This window comes from Vigna angularis, chromosome 1, assembly GCF_016808095.1.
Source record: "Vigna angularis cultivar LongXiaoDou No.4 chromosome 1, ASM1680809v1, whole genome shotgun sequence".
Classification (NCBI taxonomy): Eukaryota; Viridiplantae; Streptophyta; class Magnoliopsida; order Fabales; family Fabaceae; genus Vigna; species Vigna angularis.
In genome coordinates this window covers 1,807,000-1,832,823 of record NC_068970.1, presented here as the reverse complement: position 1 = coordinate 1,832,823, position 25,824 = coordinate 1,807,000, and the positions used below count along the sequence as shown (strand labels likewise).

General features: G+C 33.4%; 4 protein-coding genes across 14 annotated transcripts; 1 reads left to right on the top strand and 3 right to left on the bottom strand.

Moving 5' to 3' along the window:
* Positions 1–565: 565 nt before the first annotated feature.
* Positions 566–12,535, top strand: LOC108330085 (nucleoside hydrolase 3). 11 transcript variants are annotated; one of them, XM_052867152.1, is made up of 14 exons: positions 601–741; positions 837–857; positions 1,105–1,286; positions 2,335–2,514; positions 2,896–3,006; positions 3,107–3,442; positions 4,274–4,450; positions 4,533–4,817; positions 4,929–5,051; positions 5,230–5,427; positions 5,526–5,779; positions 6,142–6,343; positions 6,586–6,891; positions 12,140–12,535. In XM_052867152.1, the coding sequence occupies exons 3-14, from the start codon at positions 1,125–1,127 to the stop codon at positions 12,461–12,463; spliced, it is 2,658 nt and encodes an 885-aa protein (XP_052723112.1). In that variant the 5' UTR covers positions 601–741; positions 837–857; positions 1,105–1,124; the 3' UTR covers positions 12,464–12,535. The 11 variants fall into 11 exon arrangements, 9 of the variants coding, with proteins under 9 accessions (XP_052723108.1, XP_052723112.1, XP_052723092.1 ...); XM_052867132.1 differs by having other exon boundaries at positions 5,505–5,779; XM_052867140.1 differs by having other exon boundaries at positions 837–1,018; positions 5,505–5,779.
* Positions 12,536–14,245: 1,710 nt separating this feature from the next.
* LOC108343876 (histidine-containing phosphotransfer protein 1-like) lies at positions 14,246–15,648 on the bottom strand. Its single transcript, XM_017582303.2, has 6 exons — positions 15,436–15,648; positions 15,201–15,331; positions 15,059–15,127; positions 14,749–14,820; positions 14,554–14,626; positions 14,246–14,477 (listed from the first exon to the last, which is right to left on the bottom strand). Exons 1-6 carry the CDS (start codon positions 15,493–15,495, stop codon positions 14,418–14,420), a joined length of 465 nt encoding a protein of 154 aa, XP_017437792.1. The 5' UTR covers positions 15,496–15,648; the 3' UTR covers positions 14,246–14,417.
* Positions 15,649–15,659: 11 nt separating this feature from the next.
* LOC108343870 (F-box/kelch-repeat protein At3g06240-like) lies at positions 15,660–17,950 on the bottom strand. The gene is made up of 2 exons (XM_017582290.2): positions 15,907–17,950; positions 15,660–15,800 (listed from the first exon to the last, which is right to left on the bottom strand). Exon 1 carries the CDS (start codon positions 17,926–17,928, stop codon positions 16,747–16,749), a length of 1,182 nt encoding a protein of 393 aa, XP_017437779.1. The 5' UTR covers positions 17,929–17,950; the 3' UTR covers positions 15,660–15,800; positions 15,907–16,746.
* Positions 17,951–19,423: 1,473 nt separating this feature from the next.
* On the bottom strand, positions 19,424–22,364 carry LOC108331176 (probable prolyl 4-hydroxylase 4). Its single transcript, XM_017565821.2, has 7 exons — positions 22,113–22,364; positions 21,974–22,031; positions 21,781–21,885; positions 21,634–21,691; positions 20,754–20,929; positions 20,030–20,099; positions 19,424–19,905 (listed from the first exon to the last, which is right to left on the bottom strand). The coding sequence occupies exons 1-7, from the start codon at positions 22,241–22,243 to the stop codon at positions 19,610–19,612; spliced, it is 894 nt and encodes a 297-aa protein (XP_017421310.1). The 5' UTR covers positions 22,244–22,364; the 3' UTR covers positions 19,424–19,609.
* Between the last annotated feature and the right edge of the window lie 3,460 nt (positions 22,365–25,824).

Below are 25,824 nucleotides of genomic sequence, written 5' to 3'. Positions count from 1 at the left end.
AACAAAGATAAATTTTTATAATAATAAATATTATTCGTTTTAAGTAAGTCTTTTACAGATTTGCTTTTATATTATTTTAAAAAACTTTTTACTATTGAAAATATTATATATATATATATATATATATATATTTATATATATATATATATAAATTTATATTTATTTTTTATTTTGTTTAATGTGAAATTCTGTTTGTATTTTAACATTATAAAGATAAATAAGTTTCTGACAGAAATTGAAGAAAGCAATGAAACAATTAGTTATTTGACAAAGTAAAAAAAGAAAATGAGATTGTATAAATTAAAGAAAAGATGGTAAAAAATAAAGAAATTATTTTAAAAAAATTATAGGTTTAATTAATTAAAAAATATTTTAATCATCAAAGTAAAATAATTATCATTTTATCTTATTGATAAAAATAAGTTAAAATAAATATTAATAAATAAAAGTTACATTAAAATGAAATATAAATTATTATTTAAAATAAAAATAATTAAAGTTATAAAATTATATTAAAATAAGGGGGGAAAAGTTGTAAAAGAAAAAAAGCAAACACAAATTGAGTGGGTATGAGAATATTAAAAAAGTTTATTAGGGGAGAGAGAACACTGAGGAAGGTATGATTGTGATCCCTTCTCTCTAAATCTTTCCTCTGCAGTCTTTGGCGTTTCCTTTGTAGTTTTCTTTGTGCATCTCGTCTCTGTAATTTTTGCTACCTTGTCAGTAGCCATCACTCCCACTGTAAGAAACTCTTGAGAAACAATGCATATTACATAGCATACCGTTTATTTATTCTATTTCTGATCTCCCCTGTTTTGAATCCACACCCATTACAGTTGCAAACTCGCATAGCAAAGGTAAGGTCATTGAAAAGCCTCTCGGAATCTTCAAAGAAAAAAAGACACAACTTCAAACACAAAGTTCGGGTTGTTGTCATCTTTTAGCTGCTGTAGTTGTAGAAAACAAGACCCACAAAACAACACAAGATTTAATCGCCAATTTACTGCATAAGGATTTGGTGTGCAAGCGGTGCTATTTCTTTCCTCAAATTCAACTATCTGTTTGGTAATGGTACTCTGCTTCTTCAAATTGAAAACATTGCAGGTATAGTGTTTGTTTGAAGGATGGTGAGAATGTTGGTAGCAGTAGCAGTGGTGTTGTTGATTGTTGGAGGCTGTGTGGAGGGAAAGCCTCATCGGATTCTGGTGGATACAGATGTTGGCACTGATGATTTATTTGCTCTTCTCTATCTTATGAAACTCAACACATCACAGTTTAAATTGGAGGTAAGTCTTCTATCAAATTAATATAACACATCTCTTTCTTCTTCTGATTTTTTTCCCTCCTTTGTGAATCATTCATTCATTTTTTCCCAACCTAAATACTAATACCAAATTATTCAAGAGTCTTTTATTACCAAAATAAAAGCTTATTGATGAGTTTTTGTTTTTTAATTTAATTTTAGATAGAACAGGCATGCCTTCCCAGTTATCGATAGTCTTAGACGTGGCGTGCGAGAATTTTTATCTATTCTGACCCAATGATTCAGATTGTTGGATATTTAAATATATATTTTTTTTCAGGTCACATTATATACTATTTTTTACTTTCTTATTTGTCTATATCTTTCCAATGGTTTACTTTACTCCTTTGTTTGGCAGGGAGTATAAAATATGAATGATTGATTTGTAATAATTTGAATAAAAGAGGATGGAAGTATTTTGACTGATTGGTTTTATACCTTTTTTTTTTGTTATAAAAGTAGTTGAGAAAATAAAAATAAATTATTTCTTAAATATATTAATATTTAAAAATATGATTTAATAATTCTAATAATATTTATAAGAAAAATAAAACTAACAAATATAAATATTTTTTTAAAAATAAATATTGAATATGAGGGTAAATTATTGCACAAAATCACTATTTTCTTCCCACCTTATTGTGCGTGCTCTCTTTCAAAATTTCCTATAAATCAGCACAAATCCTCCCAAAAAACCTAAATCAAATACACACACAACCCTCACAAATAATATGAAATCAATTCCCGGAAAGCCCTCATATATTGTAAACTAGTACCAAACAGATGATACATTTCTTGAATTCCTTTCCAAATAAAGTAGATTTTGTCAAGTACTACTTTATTGATCACTGAAATTAATTGACATTTTGGTGATTTATATTTAAGTATAAAAGTAATAAACTAAAAAGTAAAAGAAAGAAAGATTATATTATATCCTCTTGAAGGAAGTATTAGGGTGAAATATGGTTTGAAAATAATTTCCTAATTTGTTTATGAACTAGTTATGAAGGTATTTTTTGTGTCATTTTCAGGCAATTACCATTAGTGCAAATGCTTGGACCAGTGCTGGACATGGTGTTAATCAAATTTATGATTTGCTATACATGATGGATCGAGATGATGTTGCAGTTGGAGTTGGCGGTGAGGGTGGAATACTCCCAAATGGTACCATACTCCCTAACGTTGGTGGATATCTTCCCATCATAGAACAGGTTTCTTACCTAATATTATATCATTTCTTTACCGTTTGCAAAGCTTAAGTTTTCTTAAATACCTGGAATATTGTTGATAAGGAAAACATAGTTAAGTCAGAATTTTCTCAACTGTCACAGTTATATTTAAGATGACAAATCATATAAAAAAGAAAAATGTGTTTGTAAATCTAATGGCTACACTTCATCTCGGTTGATACAGTAAAATTATATTTGCAGTATTATCTACTTGGAGTTGAGAGTTTCAAGATAGTATATATGAGACTACTAGGTGTAGTTAGAAAAACTTTTGGATTATTTAAAATGGTTCAAATTATATATTATATGGAAAAAGTGAATTTATGTGCATGTGTTTTAAGGATTATTATTCTCTTGAATCAGGGAATGACAACAGTTGGAGATTGCAGGTACAGGCGAGCCATTCCTATTGCTGTTGGAGGGCGTTTGGACAATGATGCCAATTATGGTATCAGGAAAGCTTTCCTACCACAGGTGTGTAAAATTCAAATCGTACTTATTTAAGGATTAATTATGTTTAGAACATGATTAATTGTGTTTAGAGATTTGGTTGATAATTGTATGACGAAATAAGGGAAGAAGGAAATACAGTCCAATGCAACAAGCAAGCGCACAGGAAGTGTTGATTGAAAAAATATCTTCTGGTCCCATAACAGTGCTTGTGATTGGAGCACACACGAACATTGGAATCTTCCTAATGAATAATCCAGAGCTGAAAAAGAACGTGGAGCGTATCTATATAATGGGTGGGGGCGTAAGGTCAAGCAATCCAACAGGTTGTTGCCCTAAGAATGCTTCGTCTTCCTGCGTGCCTCGCCAGTGCGGTGATCGGGGGAACATGTTCACAGACTATAATACTAACCCTTTTGCAGAATTCAATATATTTGGAGATCCTTTTGCAGCATACCAGGTCTGATACACATTTTCATATTCATAAAACCACTTCTTCATTCAAACTGTTTAACATTAACACAAATCTTTTTTAGTAATTAATGCATTCTTCAAATTATATATAAATATACAAACATTGTATAAGGACAAATCAAATATGGAGTAGAATAAAATAGGATATAAGTTGGTTCACAGTGTTATTTCTAACTTGAGACAGTTGATTAGTGAATTCGAGACGAAAATACAAAAATAATGATCACGTTATCTCATTGATTTAAAACTTAAAAATCAAATGGCAGGATGCTTAAAATAAAAATATTTTATATACTTTACAGGTTTTTTAATAGAAAATTAAGAAAAAGAAATATTTTATATAGTTCACGTGAGAAATCATTTTTACTATTTGCATAGTTTATTTTCATTTTTTAATTTTAAAATATAAGTAAAGGAAAAATATAAATATAAAATATGAAAAAAAACTTCTTACATTTATCAAAACAATTAAATTTAGCATATCAGTATATCCTCAATATAATTATATATATTATCAGTTTTTTCATGTTGTTTACTATCCATATATATCAAATCACTGGACACTCTTTCTTGGATAAAATGATTTTAAATAGGCCTGCTCATTTGTGTATTTCTAAGGATCTGTTTTTCATAATTTAGTACATCTCTTAGAAATTTATAATGTCTTAAAAAGTAAAAATTCAAAAAACTATTTCGACATTTTTTATAAAGAAGTTAGAAGTTGTATCTTTTTGGGGGAGCATTATGTAACCTTTGTTTAGTTGATTGAAGTCATATAAAAAATATGTTGATGACCAGAAAATATGTGGATATTTAGGTGATTCATTCTGGAATTCCTGTCACTCTTGTTCCTCTGGATGCAACAAACACAATCCCTATCACTAAAGAATTCTTTGACGAATTTGAAAAGAGCCAAGACACATACGAGGCACAGTACTGTTTCAAATCCTTGAAAATGGCTCGTGATACTTGGTTTGACGACCAATTCTATTCGGTAATTTCTTAATGAAGCCATGCGTGCCAATTATTAAAGTAAAGTAACTACTCTTCGTCTAATACGAATTCATTGTTGGCAGAGTTATTTCATGTGGGACTCTTTCGCAGCTGGTATAGCAGTCTCAACCATGAGTAAACCCAATAACCATAATGGAGAAAATGAATTTGCTGAAATGAAGTATATGAACATAACTGTTATAACTTCAAACAAACCTTATGGGGCATCTGATGGCTCTAACCCTTTCTTTGATGGCCGAAGAGTTCCTAAGTTCAATCTAGAGAAAGGTGGGGTGCATAGTGGTCATGTTCAACAAGGTCTTAGAGATCCACTTTGCTTTGTGAAAAATGTGAAAGGTAGATGTCAGGTGATTGTTACTTTCCCTTTTGGATTGCATCTTCAATTTGTTACGTACACTTTCACACGTACATATAGTAAATGTTAACTTGTTATGTACCGAAACATGTTCTATACACAGGATGGTTACACAAAAGAGGTAAGTGGTCCAGACTCAGTGAGGGTACTTGTTGCCACAAAAGCAAAGCCTAAGAAGGACGTAAGGAGCAAACTTGACAGAGAATATTTCATAAACTTCTTGAATGTATGGTAAATTTTTTATTATATTCTTCAATCTTCTTTCAAAATTTATGAATCACACTGTTTTATCATGGCGTGTAAGGAAAACTGAATATTAATCATTTGTGCTCTGACCATATGAACGGATTCTTAAAATGGACAAGTGTATATGAATCTGACTTTTGTATTGTGTCGAATGAAAGGTTATGAAGGATCCACAAAATTCAGGGAGGTTCAACTTCACCACACAGTTTCCTTATTACAAAGAAGTAACTTACAAGCCAAATTTTCAAAATAAAACACTGGGGAAACCTGTTGTGTTTGACATGGACATGAGTGCAGGAGATTTTCTTGCTCTATTTTACCTCCTAAAAGTGCCTGTTCAAGTAATCGACCTTAAGGTATCCTTATTTTTTCATTGTTATTTGTTTATCTAATCTACACTTAAATTCTTAAGAAGTTCAATATTATGTTGAAGTTTATACACAATTGCACTCAGGCAATCATCGTGAGTCCTACTGGATGGACTAATGCAGCAACAATAGATTCCATCTATGACTTACTGCACATGATGGGTCGTGACGATATCCCAGTTGGTCTTGGAGATGTTTTTGCAATGGATCAATCAGATCCAATATTTGCAGCTGTTGGAGAATGCAAGTATATAAAAGCCATTCCCCATGGAAATGGGGGGTTACTGGACTCTGATACTCTTTTTGGTCTTGCTCGTGATCTGCCACGCAGCCCACGAAGGTGATTTTCAATTACTTTTATGGCTTGGAATGTATTATTTATCAGCACTAGAATGCATCAGAGGTTGGTGAAATCATGTAGGCCAAGTGGAATGGAAGCTGCTATTGAAAGTAGAGAAATAACGAAATATGTGTCATGCAGAAATGAACCGTGTTATTTGGGTTACACTATGTTGAAAGAATTACTTTTCTTGAATAGAGTATTATTATTATATTTCATTCAATTGTTGCGTAACCTTTCTTAAGTGTGTCGTGCATTTTGTAACCTGGATACCTTGTAACAAGGTTATATATTAGTTTGCTCGCACTTAAATATTTCCAGTTTTTGTTTCGAGCAACTGGCTAACACACGTACCATTTCAGGTATACAGCTGAGAATTCTGTGAAATTTGGAGCTCCCCGGGATACAGATCACCCTGAACTCAGACAACCACTGGCCATGGAAGTTTGGGAGTCTATATTACAAAAAACTAATCCAGGGTCTAAGATTACAGTGCTGACGAATGGACCCTTGACTAACCTGGCAAAGGTTGTATGGATGAAAAACATAAGCTCAAGAATTCAGGCGAGTTATAGTATGTATTAGTTATCATCTATTTGAAATAGCTGCATATATCAACAAGAACAATTACCTACTGTAGAAGTGCCTTGAGAGTAACCCCTAGAAAAAAAGTTCTAGTCATTTTGGTAATATTAGCTAAAAGGAAGCATTTGATTCTGCATTTAACACTTTTCCTCGAATGATTAAGATATTTGTGTTGTACTGATAGCATCATAACAAGGAATAACAATTCCAAAATCTGGCAGGATGTATATGTCGTTGGTGGACACATTAGCAGCACTGTTAATGACAAAGGAAATACATTTTCAGTTCCTTCCAACCAATATGCCGAGTTCAACATGTTCTTGGATCCTTTAGCAGCCAAGACAGTGTTTGAATCAGAAGTTAATGTCACACTCATTCCACTCAATACCCAGCGCAAATCAAGTTCGTTTTCAGCCATTATAGGCGAGTTGCGTAGGACACCAAGAACACCAGAGGCTGTGTTTTCCGAACGTCTGCTGTCACGGCTATACCATTTAAAGCAATCTCATAGCATGTATCAGCATATGGTATAACTTTCAGCCCACAGATTTTTCTTTCTAGGTTTTCACATCTTAATCTCAGAATTTATGGTTAACCTCTCTAAATGTGTGACACAAAAAGGAGAATTGTTAGTATTTGAAGGTTGTGAAAGGAGTAGTTGATGGGATAGAGAAAATGTAGAGATAGTTGAATGTAGAAGTAGTAGTTGAAAGAAGTGTTGTAGTTGTCTTTAGTTGTAGTAGTTGTTGGTTCATACAAATGATAGATGTTGGCTACATACATCAAATGGTAGAGTTCATGGGTATTTATAGACCCATAGATTATTCTAGAACATACTAGCCACAACTTATGTGGAATGTTCTAGATTTTTACCTATGTAGAATATTCTTGATTTTTCTTCCTATCTTAGGTTTTTCTATAATATTCTAGAACTTGTATTACATGTCAATTCTTCTATCTAAGGAGCTTCTACATTCTTCTAGAATTTGCATTACACTTTAATACTCCTCCTTAATGCAAATTCGGTAACTCCAAGCATTGTGCGCAGTAGTTCAAATCTTGGTCTTGGTAATGCCTTCGTAAATATATCTGCAATTTGGTCTTCTGTTGGACAGTACTCGAGTCGTATTTGTTTAGTTGTCTCTTCATCTCGAATGAAGTGATATTTAATGGCTATGTGTTTTGTTCTTTGATGATGGACTGGATTTTTTGCTATTGCTATTGCCGATTTGTTGTCGCAATAGATAATAGTTGGTCCAGCTTGTGGTTCACCCATTTCTTCAAGTATTCTTCGTAGCCATATTGCTTGACTTGTGGTTTCAGCAGCTGCTACATACTCTGCTTCTGCTGTTGATTGTGCCACGGTTGCTTGCTTCTTTGATGCCCAAGATAAAATACCCGATCCTAGTGAGAAAGCATATCCTGACGTACTCTTCATGTCGTCCACTGATCCTGCCCAATCACTATCTGTGTAGCCAATCATCCTTGAGTTAGTCACGGTTTTGTACCATATACCAAACTCCTTTGTGCCTTGTAGATATCTTAAAATTCTTTTTCCTACTCCATAATGAATCTGACTTGGGTTTTGCATGAATCTTGATAGAAGACTTGTAGCATACATAATGTCTGGTCGTGTGGCTGTGAGATAGAGAAGACTTCCAATTAAGCTTCTGTAGCATGATGCATCTACCTCTTGTGCTCCATCATCTTTTTGTAGCTTTTCGTTTACCACCAATGGAGTAGTGACAGGTTTACAACCATTCATCTTGAACTTCTTTAATAGAGCTTCAATATATTTCTTTTGAGAGATAAATATACCTTCCTTTTCTTGTTTCACCTCTATACCGAGGAAATAGTTCATCAAGCCAAGGTCGGTCATTTCAAATGTCTTCATCATGTCTTCTTTAAATTCTTTCATCATCTCTATATTGTTTCCTGTATAGATAAGATCATCGACATATATAGAGACAATGAGATGGTACTGACCTTGTGCCTTAATATATAGTGTTGGCTCACTCTTGCTCCTCCTGAATCCTTGATCGATGAAGTATTTATCAATCTTGCTATACCATGCTCGAGGAGCTTGCTTCAGGCCATATAATGCTTTTTTAAGTTTTAGTACTTTGCCTTCATTGCCTTTGTCGATGAAGCCCTGTGGTTGTTCAACATAAATCTCTTCTTCGAGTACCCCATTTAGAAAGGCTGACTTGACATCCAGTTGATAGATGTTCCATCCTTTTTGTGCTGCAAGAGCTATTAAAACTCTAATTGTATCTAAGCGAGCAACTGGAGCAAATGTCTCATTGTAGTCTATTCCTGGTTGCTGTGAGTAGCCTTTGGCAACCAATCTTGCTTTATGCTTTTGTATAGTTCCATCAGGATTGAGCTTTGTTTTATATATCCATTTGACTCCAATGATGTCTTTTCCATGAGGGCAATTTACGAGTTCCCAAGTGTTATTCTTCTCAATCATTTTAATCTCTTCTTCCATAGCCTTGACCCATACTTCTTGCTTTGATGCTTCTTCATAACAGTTAGGCTCAATCATGGCCATATTGCAAGTTTCATATATGTCTACCAAAGATCTTACTCTTCTTGGACTAGATTCAGGTGAAGAATCTTGTTGTGGAGGTGGAGAAAGCATACCTGAATTTTCTACCTCTTCTTGAGTTTCTTCTTGAGATTGTTGCACTGGAAGTAAAATGTTGCTTTTAACAACTTTTTCTTCTTCCCAATTCCAAGAAGCATTTTCGTCAACTTCAACATCTCGACTGATGATGAGCTTTTTCGTTTGTAGGTTGTAGACTCGATAGCCTTTTGATTGTGTGCTATATCCCAAGAATATTCCTCGTATAGTTTTGTCTTCAAGCTTGTGCCTCCTTTGATCAGGAACATGTATGTAGCAAATAGACCCAAATACTCGTAGGTGTTTAGCCGATGGCTTTCTCCCACTCCAAGCTTCAATAGGAGTCTTGTCTTGGACTGCTTTAGTTGGACATCTGTTTAGAATATAAACTGCAGTGTAGACTGCTTCAGCCCAAAAAGTGTTAGGCATACTTTTCTCTTTCAGCATTGATCTTGCCATCTCCATAACTGTGCGATTCTTTCTCTCTGACACGCCATTTTGTTGTGGAGTATATGCGACTGTAAGTTGTCGCTCTATGCCTTCATCTTCACAGAATTTGTCAAACTCGCGAGATGTGTACTCCTTGCCACGATCACTTCTAAGTATTTTTAGCTGTTTTCCACTTTGCTTCTCAACAAGGGCCTTGAATTTCTTGAATACTCCAAAAACTTCTGACTTTGCCTTTAAGAAATAGACCCATGTCATTCTAGAGAAGTCATCAATGAAGAGGATGAAATACCTGTTGTTATGATGTGAAGGTGTTCTCATCGGTCCGCAAACATCGGTATGAATCAACTCCAATAAGTCTTTTGCTCTCCATGCTTTCTCTGTCGAGAATGGTAATCGATGTTGTTTTCCGAGGAGACATCCTTCACATGATTCATTATTCTCTTTCAAGTATGGAAGATCTCTCATCATGTTTTTCGTATATAGAAGCTTTAAGGCATGTGTGTTGAAGTGGCCAAATCTCCTATGCCAAAGCCATGAGTCATCAACTTCTACCTTCATGGCAATATTAGTTCCAGGTTTGAAGCTTATAGGAAAGCTTCTATTTCTCTTCTCCATTTTTACTTGGCCAATTTCTATCATTTTATTGTCATAAATTTTGCATGTATCTTTCTCAAAATGAAGAGAATATCCATTCTCCATCATTTGGCCAATACTTAAAAGATTTTCTTTAAGATTTGGAACTAGTAAAACATCCTTGATGAATTTCGTACCTTTCTTTGTCTCCACCATGACAGTTCCTTTGCCTCGAGACTCCACTGTGGTGCCATTTCCTAGGCGAACTTTGACATTGACAGATTTATCAATGTCTTTGAAGATACTTTGATCTTTTTCCATGTGATTACTGCATCCACTATCCAAGTACCAACTTCCTTCTCTACCAGAAGATTCTTGATTGGCGTAGAATAAGAGTTTCTCTTGATTATCTTCTTCCGCAAAGTTTTCTTGATGCTTATTTTTATTACGACAATACTTTTCTACGTGACCAAATTTCTTGCAATAGTGGCATTGAGGTTTTCCATGATGCCAACAATCTTTTTCCAAGTGACTTGTCTTTTTACATATGCCACATGGAGGATATTTTTCTTGACGAGTCTTAGAGAAGCTTCTAGGATTTTCTTTATTTCTAGAAATTTCTTCTCTACTTTTATTTCCTTCATATTCTTTATTCTGAGACCGTAATTTTAGTTTTGATTGAAAGGCATTTTCAACCGAGTCTTCTTCATGCCTTTTCAATCTTTGTTCATAAGCTTCAAGAGAGCCCATTAGTTGCGTGACTGACAATGTAGCCAAATCTTTTGTTTGTTCAATCGCGGTTGCGATTGCATCATACTTTTGGGGAATAGAAATTAAAATTTTCTCAACGATCTTTTTGTCAAGAATATTTTCCCCATAGGCTCTCATCTGACTAACTATTTCTTTTATTCTAGAATAGTAGTCTTTAATGGTCTCAGATTCTTTCATTCTTAATAATTCAAACTCTCGTCTTAGAGAATGAAGTTTAATATTGCGTACCTCGTCACTTCCTTGAAACTCCTCTTGTATTGTGTTCCAAGCTTGTTTTGCACTTGTGGCACCAATTAGCCTTGGAAAAATTGTGTCATCAACTGCTTGTTGAAGAACAAATAAAGCCCTTGAATCCTTCTGCTTGTTTTCTTTCAACTCCTTCTTTTGAGCTACAGTAAGAGTAGAGGTGTCTTCTGGAATAGTGAATCCCTCTTCTATGATATCCCATAAATCTTGAGAGCGGAAGAATGTCTTCATTTTGACACTCCAAAAATCATAACTTTCTCCTTTGAAAATAGGTACTGGAATTGATGATGTTTGATTAGTAGTAGCCATTGTTGAGAATATATTTGGGAGTAGTAGAATGAGTTATAGTTTTGTTTGAGGTAGTTGAAAATTTTATCTACGCCCAGTAGATGACCGAACGTAGCTCTGGTACCACTGTTAGTATTTTAAGGTTGTGAAAGGAGTAGTTGATGGGATAGAGAAAATGTAGAGATAGTTGAATGTAGAAGTAGTAGTTGGAAGAAGTGTTGTAGTTGTCTTTAGTTGTAGTAGATGTTGGTTCATACAAATGATAGATGTTGGCTACATCTTACATCAAATGGTAGAGCTCATGGGTATTTATAGATCCATAGATTATTCTAGAACATCCTAGGCACAACTTATGTGGAATGTTCTAGATTTTTACCTATGTAGAATATTCTAGATTTTTCTTCCTATCTTAGGTTTTTCTACAACATTCTAGAATTTGTATTGCATTTCAATTCTTCTATCTTAGGAGCTTCTAGATTCTTCTAGAATTTGCATTACACTTTAATAAGAATAATCAACTTTAGATTCGTTTTAACAATGCCCCTTAAGAAACACGATGATTCCCGTTTAGTTCTTATAGGAATATTTGTTATTCTTGTTTTTATTGCAAGACCGCTACGAAATAGAAATACAAGAACTAAACATAAAAAAAAATTAGTATAAGACTAAAATATTGAGGATTTAGGTATAAGGATTAAGAAAAATGTTGGTGCTGATGTAGGAACCAAACGATTGATAAAACGTTAAGAAATTGCATTAGAAAAAGTAGATTAGATAGGATTAGTTCTTGTTTCCACTGTTTAAGTCCTTTGTGTTTGCAGGGCACGTTCTTGGGAGAAATTCTAGGCGCAGTTGTCTTGGGTGATAGCTATTCAGGTCTTGATCCAAAATTTGAGGAGAAGCTCATTAAAGTCTTGGCTGATGGTAATGAATCGAGTGATGGAAAAGTTGTGGTGGATGAAAAAGATGGAAAATTAGTGAGAATTTTAACGACTGTGGATGCCAAAGCTTACTATAAATTGTATGCAAACAAGCTTGGCCATGAGGAACAGTCAGCTAAGATAGGGAGTTTTGAAGAACAACGGAGAAGATGGAGTCATCCTCAGTTGAAATTAGAGATCATTACTTCACTGTTTACTAAGTGAATTTTAAACATAACTTCATCTCAATAATTAACGTGAAAACTTAAACAAATTTCAATCTAGTTTTTACATCAATTGTTTCTTGATTGCTACCGTTCAACTTTGAGTAATTAAGAAAAAAGAAAGAAAGGCGTCTTCAAAGAGTAATTTGTCTCTTAATGCTCTAACTCATCATAAAATATGAATTATAAGATGAATTAATTTTATTTAGTAAAATAACTATACATCCCTTAAGAAAACATGATTTGTTGAAATTTAACTTGTTTATTAATAGCGACTGTCAAACTATGAAGATGAGGCATGCTCATAAATGGTGTGTCTCATGTCTAAGACGTATCAGACACCAACATGCCCATAGTAGTAGTAAGACACACATTGAAGAAGTGTCTAATTTGAGAAAAAAAAATTTCTGATATAATTTTGATAATTTTTTCTAACTAGAAAAGCAATTATTTCTTAAAAATCTTATAAACTTGCAAATTTATTACATAAGTTTTTATTATTTTTTAATATTAAACAAATAGATTATATTTATTTTTGTGTTAATGAATAATGTGTTTAGATTATTATATTTGACTAATTTTGTTTGTAGATAATTTTAAGGATTTAAAGACATACTAATCTAATATATAAATCCCTGTTGTCGTGATCTGCATTTTGTAAGTATATGTGTCGTATCTAGTGTTTGTCTGTATTCGTGTTACATAACTACCAAATCTTCGTCCTTCAATTTCAGATTAATAAGAATTTAGTAACCTTTAACCTTTGATTTCTGAACAGGTATACCAATTGTGGGATAACTTGTAGTATAACTTCAGTAGTTGAAGCAAATGCAGTCTAAAATAGAGATCTAAGTGCAATCAGAAAAGTATACGAAGGATTACAGAACCATCATACTCTATAGTTATATTACTAAAATCATTAAATTTTTCATTTGCTAAAACGTCTGAGATGGGATGTTTTCAATAAACAGTTTTATAACCAAATACACTTCTATAAACCAAAAAGTATACAGTTTTATCCAGTAAAGTTTAATACCTATTCATGCACTATTTTAATTTTTATCCCCAAAGTTCTAATAAAATTATTTATTCTTAATATAAATTATGTATTCCCACATTAGGTTTGAGACACGGATAATACCATATAATTGATCTGACCAGTGAAGCATCATATCTTTTTAGGATTCCCCTTATCTTGAACACCAATTTAAAAGAATTTTCAGCTGTCCCTCCCAAGTTTCATATTCCAAAATAAAGTAACTTTATATCTGCACAATCTTCAACCACTATATTTTTTAACTCACAAGTGAATGTGCCAACTAATAACTTATGCTACATTTTCCACATAATGACAACATTGTCACTAATCTAGGATCTTGCCCCACCCAAATATTCCAAACACTTTACCTGGTCTTACTTTCATAAAATCAATCAAAGGAAATCTAACAAAAGTCGATGTAACCAATAATTACCACAAAACCACTTGCTACTCCAAAAAAACCCCACCTTACCTCATTTCACTCTTGAAACTGGTTTAACTTGTCTATATCAATTCAAGGTGTTTGATAAGGTTTGTATTCTATTCCATTAAAAGAGAAAAGATATCTTTCACTTACATTTTTTAATGTGTTTTTTTTTTCATCAGACTAAGTTAAATATAGATTTATAATCCATTTTTTAATAGAAATAATTTTTGTTTTCTTAATACCAATATGGATTCAAGAATTTAAACATCTAATAGCACAATTTGATGCACAAAATGTCTCCCTAGGTAGACAAGAAAAAAAGAAAGAGAAGATCTTATTGTGGAAACAGTCAAACTAGATAGAAAGGAACTTATATCTGTTTATGAAAACCCATACATTCATCAGACACACAACATTAAAGAGAATTTTCACCAAAACAAGTGGATCACAAAATACTCTCCTTTCCCTTCTCTACAAATTCACACATCCTTAGAAACTAAATTCCATCACTGGAATTGATCCACCAGCTGCCACTATCTGTTGCTCAAGCTGCAAATAAAAAAACACAAATTACAAATCTGAATTAGACAGAATGTTCTTCAGCTAGAGTTTTTGTTACCGTTACCCTGATCAATGTTTCAAGCTTATTCTTGACATGACAGTACTCTTGCTTTACTTGTTGCAGACAACTGAGGCACCTGCAGCAATTATAATATATAAAATTGTGACCAGAGATAGAAATTTTGCCTTCTTGATGTTTACTCTTCACGAGTCTAAAAATTTCAAAAATGAAAAATTTGTACAAAGATAAATAACTTACGCGTCTATGTTCTGTTCCTCACAGAAGTTGCGGAAAGCAATGCAACAATTCTTTACCCTCTGAGCGCCTATGCTGTGGCCAGACAGAAAATTTGTCTCAGCCAAAGTTTATAACAGAAACGAATTGTCACCACCTCTTTTTTCTACTAAGGCTAATATCTAAAATCCATAGTCTGTTAGTATGTTACTCGAATTCTTCATGAATCAACAAGAACACTGATATTGCAAAACAAAGAAGACAATTTAATTGCTCAAACAGTTTTCTTTTTGTTCAGATTCTTACGGTTGGGTCCATGGAAAAGTGATAATACCTTGAGCTGCTACCCTTCAGCTGGTGAACATGAGCATCAACTTTTTTGAAGTCAATAGTTTTCTGTTCTCTGCACAAGAAGGTGGATGATCATTCAGTTTTCCTAAGGCACTAAGGGGAGGGTTAGAAGGTAGCAAACTCACAGAGAAAAGGTAAGGTCATTGAGAAGCCTCTCAGAATCTTCAAAGAAAAGAGACACAACTTCAACTACAAAGTCCGGGTTGTTCTCATCTTGTAGCTGCTGAAGTTGTAGAAATTGACCATCCAAGAAGCCCTTCTCTCACCACATGTAAGAAAACAAGAGCCACAAAATCAGCTACTGAAAACAACCACAGAATTAATTGTGAATTTATTGCACACACTGTTTATCTGCCTTACCTCCAAGAATAAGGATTTGGTGTAGTCCAAGTACTGCCTCTGCATCTGATCCACCTCCATGTTTTGCCTTTGGCCCTCGCACAACACAAGCTACTACTTTTTGTTATGTTACAAGATACTACTTATTGTTACTGCTCAATATAAGAGAAGTGTACACGAATAAATAATGCAGAAATTGAAAGAGATTTTTGAGAAATAGTGGTGCAAATCTAAGGTCTAGTTGCTGTTAGTGCACGTCTACCATCTCTTTCTGCTTGGCCCGTATAGTCTTTTATTCCTTCCAAGTCTTTTGCTTTCTTGCAGAATCAACGACCCCACCACCTTTTATCTCTGTATATCATTTCTATCCGTAATCTTTCATAGTTCTGATTTCATCATATTCGTATTTTACAATAATTAATAAATCAGACAATTTGGATTTTGATGATTTATCAGAATTAAGACAAATTTCAAGACTTGACAAACACATACAAGGATATAAAGTTCTAACTTCGTGATGGAATAAGTTCATCCAAACTTTATGACTCAAGAAAGACGAAGACTTCCAAATGGATTGGTGGTTACGGAAGCTTGATGGTGATAAGAATATTGTACACATAATGGGTTTGATTTGGTGAGATGGTGGTGTTGAGAAGTCAGGTTTGATTTGGTGAGATGGTGGTGTTGAGAAGTCAGGTGTGAGTATAAATTTCACATTAGATAAAAATGTGAAAGTAGAACAATATATAAAGATAAAAATACATTAATATTTTATCTTAAGGTTTTAGAGAAAAAACGGTGTCAATCCTTGTGTGATTGGAGTCAATCCTTGACCCAATCTAACCAAAACTTATGCTACTAGATATGGGTTTGGGCTTGGGCCCACCTTTCATATCATAGTCAGTTACTCATGTCTTGGAGGGGCATCTCAAGGTAATGTATCTTTAAAGCGGGAAAGAGTAACTGGTACATTTTTTGCAAACTGTTTATAATTCAGAAATTTGTACAAACTTCATGTTCCTAATTGTGAATTTATTGCAAACTATTTACTCTGTTTTTCTAAAAGTCTTCATTAAAGTAATGGTTAGTTATGCATTAATGCAGACAAAAATACATGGAAATGATTGCCTTCTCATGTAGCTTAAACTAAATTGGACATCACCATTATCAGTAACATTGCATCTATGAACTGCGTCAGCAATCAACTTATTGTCGGAATTCAAACCTTGGCCAGATATCATGCCAGCAAAACAAAATAACAGCATGATGAAAAGCTGTTTCACCATTCAGCCTTTTACCTTTGCATGCTTTATTACAGCAGAAGAATTTTGTTCACCATGCACAGGGGAGTGAAAGTAGAGACTCTATATACACATCCACCTGCAATCTATATGGACTGAAACAGGATCGCCTCTGTGACAAGAGTGTAACTAGATTCTCTTTATAGACAGCCACCTCGGATGTATATGAACTGCTCCAATATCTATGCTCTTGCACCTTTCCCTTGTCACTACATTTTGCCAATCCAGTACTCCCATCTATCCCAACAATATCATTACATTTTGTAGAGCAAATTGGAGAGAAGTATTTAGTGGGAATGTCATCAACAGACACAACAATAGACTTAGTCCAAGATGAGTGATCTTTGTATTCTTCCATCACCCATAATTCTGCTGGAGAGCAACACCCTACAACACATATACTGGGAATTTTTCCAAGTACCACCAAATCAAAAGTGTTATAGTCCCACTCAAAATCACGTGGAAGAGATATCTCTGAAAAACTCCTTTTTCTTAAATCAAAGACAACAATAGCATTCTTTCCTAAATCATAACGATCAACCAGCCAATGAAGAGCACCGTTGAAGAGCAACCCAACTTTGATATCATTAAAGCAGTTCAAATACGAGAAATTAATGCCCTCAATCTCTTTCCACGCATTAGCTCTTACAGAGAAAATTTCCACACGGTTAGCACTAACACATGAGAATGCCATGCGCAACACTTTCACCACCAAGTAGTCATCTGTTGACGGATCATACCCAAAACCGAAGAGAAATGTCAGAAGCATAGGATCCTTGGGCATAATAGGTGAGGAAGATAGTTGTTTGTGGACCCCAGTGGACGGATTCCACATCCAGAGACTTTGACAACACTCCAAAAGTACGAAACCCCTGCAGGAACCTCGGATTCGGACATCATAAGGTTTTGGGGGCAAAAAGTTGAGGTTTAATACAGCAGAAGCAGAGTCATCATAAAGGGGTGCATTGAAGTCTATGGATCGGACTTCCATAGCTGAAGGCTCGAAGAACACAAGTCTCTCTGTTCGTGTGGCAGTTTGTTCAAAATGTGACAGAGAAAAGTGTGAATCAGAGATAAGGGAGAGCCATGACTTACACACACACTTGAAACGAACAAGAGACTTGACCGGCAACCTTAACAAGATTTGAATGATCAATTCTTGTGGCAAATGTCGGGTATTCTTTGTTCTACGACTACGACAGTATGTCTTCATTTTAGGACACTTGATTAGCACAACTCAGCAGATAAATATATATATATATATATATATATATATATATATATATAGAGAGAGAGAGAGAGAGAGAGAGAGAGCGGGAGAGAGAGATGATCATAGTTGTATTCCTTCTCTTGTACTCTTTCTATGCTTCTGCATTCATTGTTGAGTACTCTTTCTGTCTCACCCCTTCATCCTTTGACTTTTGATAGATGCTCTGAACTAAAAACCTTTTTTTTCTCGAAAGTCCTGCATCCAGTAACGGTTTAATTAATAATTATTGCATTATAAATCTGTTTATTTGTTAATAATTGAATAAGAATAATTTTAAAAATCTTCTTAATTATATTTTAAATACTAATGATATCTTAATCCAACCATATAAGATATTGACATCAGTCTATATTCAAAATGTGAATGGATCTTTCAGATTTATATAGTGCTCTACTTTCTTATTTATATCCAATGTGAAACTTGGACTCACACTTATATTGATAGTAAGTATGAGTGACTACCAAGTAAATATTTCTTAAAAAATACTAGTTATATTTATAGGAACAACGGGAACCATTAACCAATGTTATTATTCATATAATACTCACCTAAAGTATATAATAATAAAATATTTAATAATAACATGATAGCACATCATGAATAATAACCATAATAACAAGTTGAGATTAGCTATAACATAATGATACATGAGTATTGTTACAGTAAAAGTAGATTTGAGGTGTTTCAAAATCTAAGAGGCTTAAATATGTCTATTGGATTAAATATAAACAATGTTAAATGCGCATGATAATTTTCTTATGTTGAATGTTTACTTATTCTAGTTTGTGATATTTCATCTCTTGATACATTACATTAAAATTGCTTATTGAAATTTTGTTGCTATTGTTCCTTATTTCCTTCTCTAGTTAAGTTTCCACGCTGCTTCATTGTCAACTGCTGTTTAGTGGGAGCATCTCGAACAAATAGACGTTGAAAGATCAACTAAGCAGGCATATTTATGATTTAGTATTTTTAGTTACATATTTTTATGAGTTTAATAGACATGTAGTATTAAAATCAATTTTTTTACATTATCAATTAATTAAAATAATATAATGTTTACAGTAAATATTATAAAAAGATTAAAAAAATATGGATATAATACAATAATTATACTATTTTATTATAAATGTGAGTGTTATTTAGTTAAATATCTTTTATGGAAATTTCATTGTGGAAATCTTTTTATTGTCTTTCTATCTTGTTAAGAAATATGGTTTTTAAGAGACTCGTTGTGGAGTCTGGTTCTAAATCCTCTCTTTTTAGCCTCATTTAGAAGAGATGTCATTCCTCTCACCCTAGCTTGTTTTAATCTTGTGTCTCAAGATGTTTGGTAATGAAAAGTACTGCCCTCATTAGTTTCACAATGTGTAAAGTGATTTACACGTTCTAATTTTATTTTGCAAATATTAAAATAGTCATTGCAAAACAATTCTAATTATAAAATCAAGATAATAATAAATTAATTTGAATTTGTCATATCTTCTTATACATACAAAATAAGAAGTGAATTCTTCCATTTGAAGTGAGGAGATTGAGATGGTAGAACAGCATTACGATGATGCAGAAGTAGTTGAAATCTGAAAGCCGTGGTAGGATCCTGGAAAAGCATTGAGTAAAATTTCTAACATGCCTTGCAGCTCTTCCTACAATAGCCAAGAAGGTCTGAAGATCCAATCATATACTCGGGATTGTTAGTGCATTCTCCAAGGGAAGCCCATCTCTCACAGCTTACATGTCGATCAGAACAGTCCCCTCCATCTCCCACCGTCTTGTCAAACGAGTCTACGTGAATCCACTTTGTTGCCGACCATTTTTCACCTTCGATCACAGGGCATCCAGCGTGGAGACTGCTAGTGTCTGGGGTAGCATTTGTGTGGAGACTGAAGAAAAGAAGTGCATCCCCTCTACGCGGTTTCACTAATGCATTGCCAGGTCAGAAGAAAAGAACAACTACTTAGCACAAATTGAACGCCATAAAACGTGACAGAAAGTATGATACAAAGGAAAACCCGTAAGAGTGATCACTAATCCAATTGCCCACCTGCTATTCCTTTTTTGGCACATTCAGAGAGATCGATACTTGTTTCAGAGCTTCTGCGATGTGGAGATTCCTGTAAGCAAAAACAGAATTCCAGAGCATAATTACATATTGGTAATTAACACCAGAAACCGAACGAACTAAGAAAGGATTTTGAGAATATCATCATATGGACAAATCGATGGCAATGTGATCCTTAAAACAATCATTAAAGGTATAAAAAGAGCAACAATTACTGTTAACATTTATAAAACTATTTTGTCATTAAGACGTTTAAAGGATCAAATTGAGACTAAATTGTAATTTTTAGGACTAATTGGTCATTAGGTTGAAAAGTTCAGATACCAATATGTACTTGTTCGCATTCAATGATCAAATCAATTTTTTTCGTCCTCTTGTCATTTGTCATTAGGTTGAAAAGATATTCAGGAACCAAATTGGTCATTTCCATGTTTTATCTCCAAATTCTCTGCTCATTTTCTAAGTCTTTCACTATTTGGTGACAGAAATGGCATAATATGTCAGCTGAAGTCTTAATGTGAGATATTATGATCTCAATTAAGATGAAACTTTGGCACATTCAACTCACAACTGACACAATATAACGGTACTGAAGGAACCCAGCTGGACATAATGCAAAGAAAAATAACTTTTGACAAACTATTTCAAAGATGCTCTTTATTTTTCGAGGAAAGGCATATATCAATTACTTATGTGTTATACAAACCTCAGCAGAAGGGAACACTGTCTCACCGCCTTTGGTTACATTAGTGAGATACATGAGAACAGTCACGACGCGGTGTCCACCCCGAACAATGTTAACCTTATCAGTGAAGTAATCATAATGCGGGTCGTATTTCTGTCCATGCTCATATCTCAATACTTGTATATCTTCCCCATTTTCTGGAATTCAACATAAATATAACCAGGAAACTGATTGGTGCTTGTTCATAAATAGGTGTGCTTGCATGTACATACAAGAATTTAGACCATTTTCATCATTTAACTTGCACGCTCATTCTATTCTGCAGTCCCAAGCTTTCCAGGCGATAAGTGACACAATAATTTAATATATAATACATACACATATATAGAAAGATAATTTGCAGGTACATACTATTCATTCAGAGATCAAGGGTAAATACTTTCTGATCCTGAAATAATGCATCACTTTTAATGTGGGTCATCTGTTTTAATTAAATCGTACCATATTTTTTCTTTTTCTACCGGTTCATTGAATATTAATAACTTTCTCATAAGATTACTTGATTATCATAGAGCAATCTACTCTTCATCCTATTACTTCCCTTTTATTGACGAACTTCCTTTTAAAGCCAAGGAAGGCAAATAAAAAAACATCAAGGGATACACAGAAATAGTGAATTGTATTTATGTATATCATAGCGTCCCACTTATGATGGCGAGAAATCAAACATGCAAATATAATAATTTTATGCATACCCACCCACAAGCAAATTTTCAAACCTTCAGCATTGAAAAAAAAAAACACATGCGGAGTAGGGGATGGAAAAAAACTTAAGTCCACACAAACTTCAGAAGAATAGCTTGCAGATTTTCGTGAAGATTTTCTTTATAAGGAGTAGTACCTTTAGGAAGAAAGGTCAATGACGAAATCTTGTCTTCTATTCCACTAACAATAGGATCCTACAGACATTGTAAAAGAAAGTCAAAAAAATAATGAAAGTTGAAAAAACTATTCTTTACATCAAACCTACAGATGGCGAGGAAAATACCTTATTCTTGGAAATGAACATGCCAGAGCTTGTTCGAACATCACTCAACGTGCTCTCTCCAGAGAGATTATCAGCCACGGCAGATCTCTTAAGCTCTGATTTGGCCTAAACCGACAACCGAAAATAGCTTAACGGAATAATTAAAGCATCATCAGAGTCCTAGTCTTTGCTTAGATTGGATATGAATACTCACTATAGAGATCAAGTGGTCGCACTCCAAATCCGTGAGGAAACCTTCATACACGAAAGCTCTGCACGCATGGATTCGAATTTCATGAAGTTAAAACATGGAATCGACGCAGAAAGCGAAAAGAGCGAAACAGAGAGCTCACCTTGGCTTCCAGGAAACATGTTTGACCTTGGAAGGGTTGATGATGGAGCTGGCGGAACCCGCATAGGAGCTCCACACTTCATCGCATTTCGATATCAGAAGAAGGAATAGCAAAAACCAAACCCTACTCATTTCCGATTCCGATCAGCACTGGAATTTTCCCGGAAAAATTATCTTTCCTCTTTCTTTCTCTTTCTATCGTTTCACTCCGAGCGGGATGGTGGCTTTGTTTTGTTACCTTTGTGACCTTGCTTAACTGTTTTTTATTTATCATATACAAATTAATTCCTGTATTATTATTTTTAATAAAAACTGTCTTAAAATATTTGATATTATTAACTATTAAAGAAAATGTGATCCCAGATCTAACCCACCCTACCTGCTATTAACTATTGACAAATGATTGAAGTTAATATTCTGCAGATGAGATGAAAATAATAACAAGCGCTATTATTTTAAGTTGAATAACATGATGTTGACTTGTTAGGTTTTGGTGTTAAAGAAACTTTGGCTTAAATGTTTGTTTCGTATCGATGTTAAGAGGTAAATTTTTGTTTAGTACTCAGTTTTAAAAATGAAGACATTGGGTCCCTGTGTTATGAAAAATATATAAAAGGTCCACAAAGAAAGAACAAGTTTCAAATCATCAAAGAAAAAGTTGAACAAGAAAGAGAAAAAGCTAGACAGAAGAGAGAAGAGAGAAGAGAAAAAGTATGGTCAGATCACCATGGACTTAACGTCGTTGCTGTCAACTTAACGGACAAGACCTTATTCATACACTTTTCATAACATAGGGACCCAATGTCCAATGTCTTCATTTTTAAAACTGTGTACTAAACAGAAATTCACCTCTTAAACTGATGACGAAGTAAGCATTTAAGCCAAAAAAAACTTTATTCTTTTGTGTTGAATATTTAGTATTACAATTTTATCCCTTTCCACCTAGCCCGACCCAGTCTGCCCATCATGGGTTGGTCACTTAGTGAACCAACCCAACCTGGCTCATTTGTTAGCGAGCCAGAAAAATTCAAATCTGACATGACTCATCACTGGTTGGTGGATAAACGGGTTGGTTCACTGACTCACTTAATAATAATATTTTTTAAATAAATAAATTTACAAACTTTTTATAATTTAAATTTTACTCTCAAATTTCACTCCCAATATGTGTGTTTAATTAATTATGAAAATAACGAATTTAAATAATTTTTTCAAGCAAAAAAAAAATAATAAATATTTTTTTATAAAATTAAAATTAAATTTTAATAAAATAAAATTAGGTAGGTAGGTGGGTTGGTGGGTCAACCTGGCCCACCACGGGTTCAACCTGCATGACCCGGGTTTAAATGAGCCGGGTTGAAATCTGACCTGCATAAAAAAAATACAATTTTTTCAAACCCAACCCGGCTTGAACCTGTGGTGGGTCGGGTTGGCCCGCGGGTTGTGATCCATTTTGACAGCTCTACTTTATTGAACTTCTTACATTTAAAACTCGCTCCTAATTTTGACTAAACTTGGGCATCAAACCCTAAATCGTTGTGTTCACTTGAACTGATTTTACTTTTCAGGAGAGAATGAGAGCGCAGATTTACGGGACGATGCATGTTCACTTTAGCATAAATGAGACGGAAAGACACAGATTTGCGAGATGGGGTATTTTTCATCACCCGCTGGAGTGTAGAGATTTGCAAGGATTTACCATACAATTTCTAATTTACCCTTTGCACATTTTATAATTTCAACTCAACAACCTGGTTGATGGTTGAAGATGAAGACCAGAAGCATTTGAAGAGGAAGAACTAGAGAGTGAAGAATTTCTAAAGATGAAGTATTTGGTTCCTAATGGTGATATTTGGTTCCATGCTTGATCTCAGGTAATAGCTTTTTGTAAGATCTTGAGTTGTTGTTGCAGGTTGGAGGCATTTGTTGGCGATGAAGACAAAGAAGGGGGTGCTCTCTTTTGAAGGTAACAAGTTTGATGGGTGAAGACGGTGCATATATGTGGTTGAAGAGGAAGAATGAAGACCAACAAAGGAAATTGTATTGGGTTACGCATGAGGAGTATTCAATTCCGCTTCAACAAGAAATATTGAAGGGTGGTGTATTCGGTTCCAAGAATGGTATTCGGTTTCCCTTCAGCTTGCATGACTGGTATATTCGGTTCCAACCATGGTTATTCGAGAGCTTGTGCATTTGGTAAGAGGAGTGGTGCATTTGGCAATTAACATTTTTACAATTAAATATAACATTAACATTTATCCTTCTATATTACATTTATAACTAAGGACATTTTGATAATCTTTAATTTTTACTAATTAAACAAATTTTCTTTATCTATCACATCAATTAAATCATAGACTAATTTTCACAAACTTTACTTTCAAATTCACTTTCACGTACCTCCAAATCCACTCAAATAAACAACAAAACATTTATTCTCAAATCTTTTTAAATCCATCCAGTGACTCTCCCTCAATCATCTCCCCGAATCCCTCCAATGAACAAAGCATAAATGTGATACATTTTGTTTTAGCTTGTGATAACGAGAAACCAAATTATTTTGCCGCATGTTGTTTTTTTATTAAATTATTGGGATGCAAGTCGAGGATAACACTAATGTCCAGTAAACTATCTAAAGGTTCAAAAATTATTTTCAATTTCAAATCTTTCGTATTTTAAAAGATATCTACAAAAACACATTTTAATATCAAAATTAGTTCAAACAGTTTAGATATTAATAATATAAAAAATACATATTCTCTACCTTTTTATTTTAAATTTATTTTTTATTAATAACGGTTTAATTATATTTCAATTGTTAATAATCCTATTTTATCTTTAAGTTAATCGGGATTAGAATTATTCATCTTGATCATTGATTAGTCTATCTAACTACTCCACTATCTATTTCCTTTTAGTTATTTATTTATACATTTCAATAACAATTGATACTCCAATTTATAACTGATCAAACTATGTATAATTACGTTTTGAATCAAAATTGTTTTGTTATTATATGCTTTAATGGCAGAATTATCTAAAGGAAAATAAATTACAACATTATTGTTTAAAAGATTAGCCTTTACTTTATATTAAGTTTAAATTATTTTATTTATGTTGAAAACAAAACGTTAGACTAACTTATCCAATATATTAGATTAACACTTCGTTAGAATTTCATCAACTTAAAAAACCATAATTAAATCATCAGTTAACTAAAACATTATAAATATTATTACATTAACTTTAGGAACAATTTTTTTATCATTAGTTAAAATTTTAATATACTTTTCATTGAAATCAAACTAACCCTGTAAAAAAAAACATATTGTATATAATAATTTGTTTTTTAATTTATGCATAATCATACTAGTTTTAACTAATCTACACTACCTCGTTATTTATTTAACATCAAGATGAAATTTTAAACCTTTCATAAACTGTTTCATGGTAAAATCACACTTTCAGATGAGATATCAAGAAATATTAATATTGCATTGGGAGAGAACTTTAATGAATCATTCTATAGAAAAATCACACTGACCAATTTAATAAACTGTTAGTTTATTTGGAATGAAAAATGGAAGAGAGTAATTACTTTTTTCCATAAAAATATTAAAACGCCTTAAAATTAAGTATATTGTTTTTGATAAAAAAAATTAAAAATTAAAAATTTTATGAGAATAATTAAATTACGTAAATTTAAATCTTAT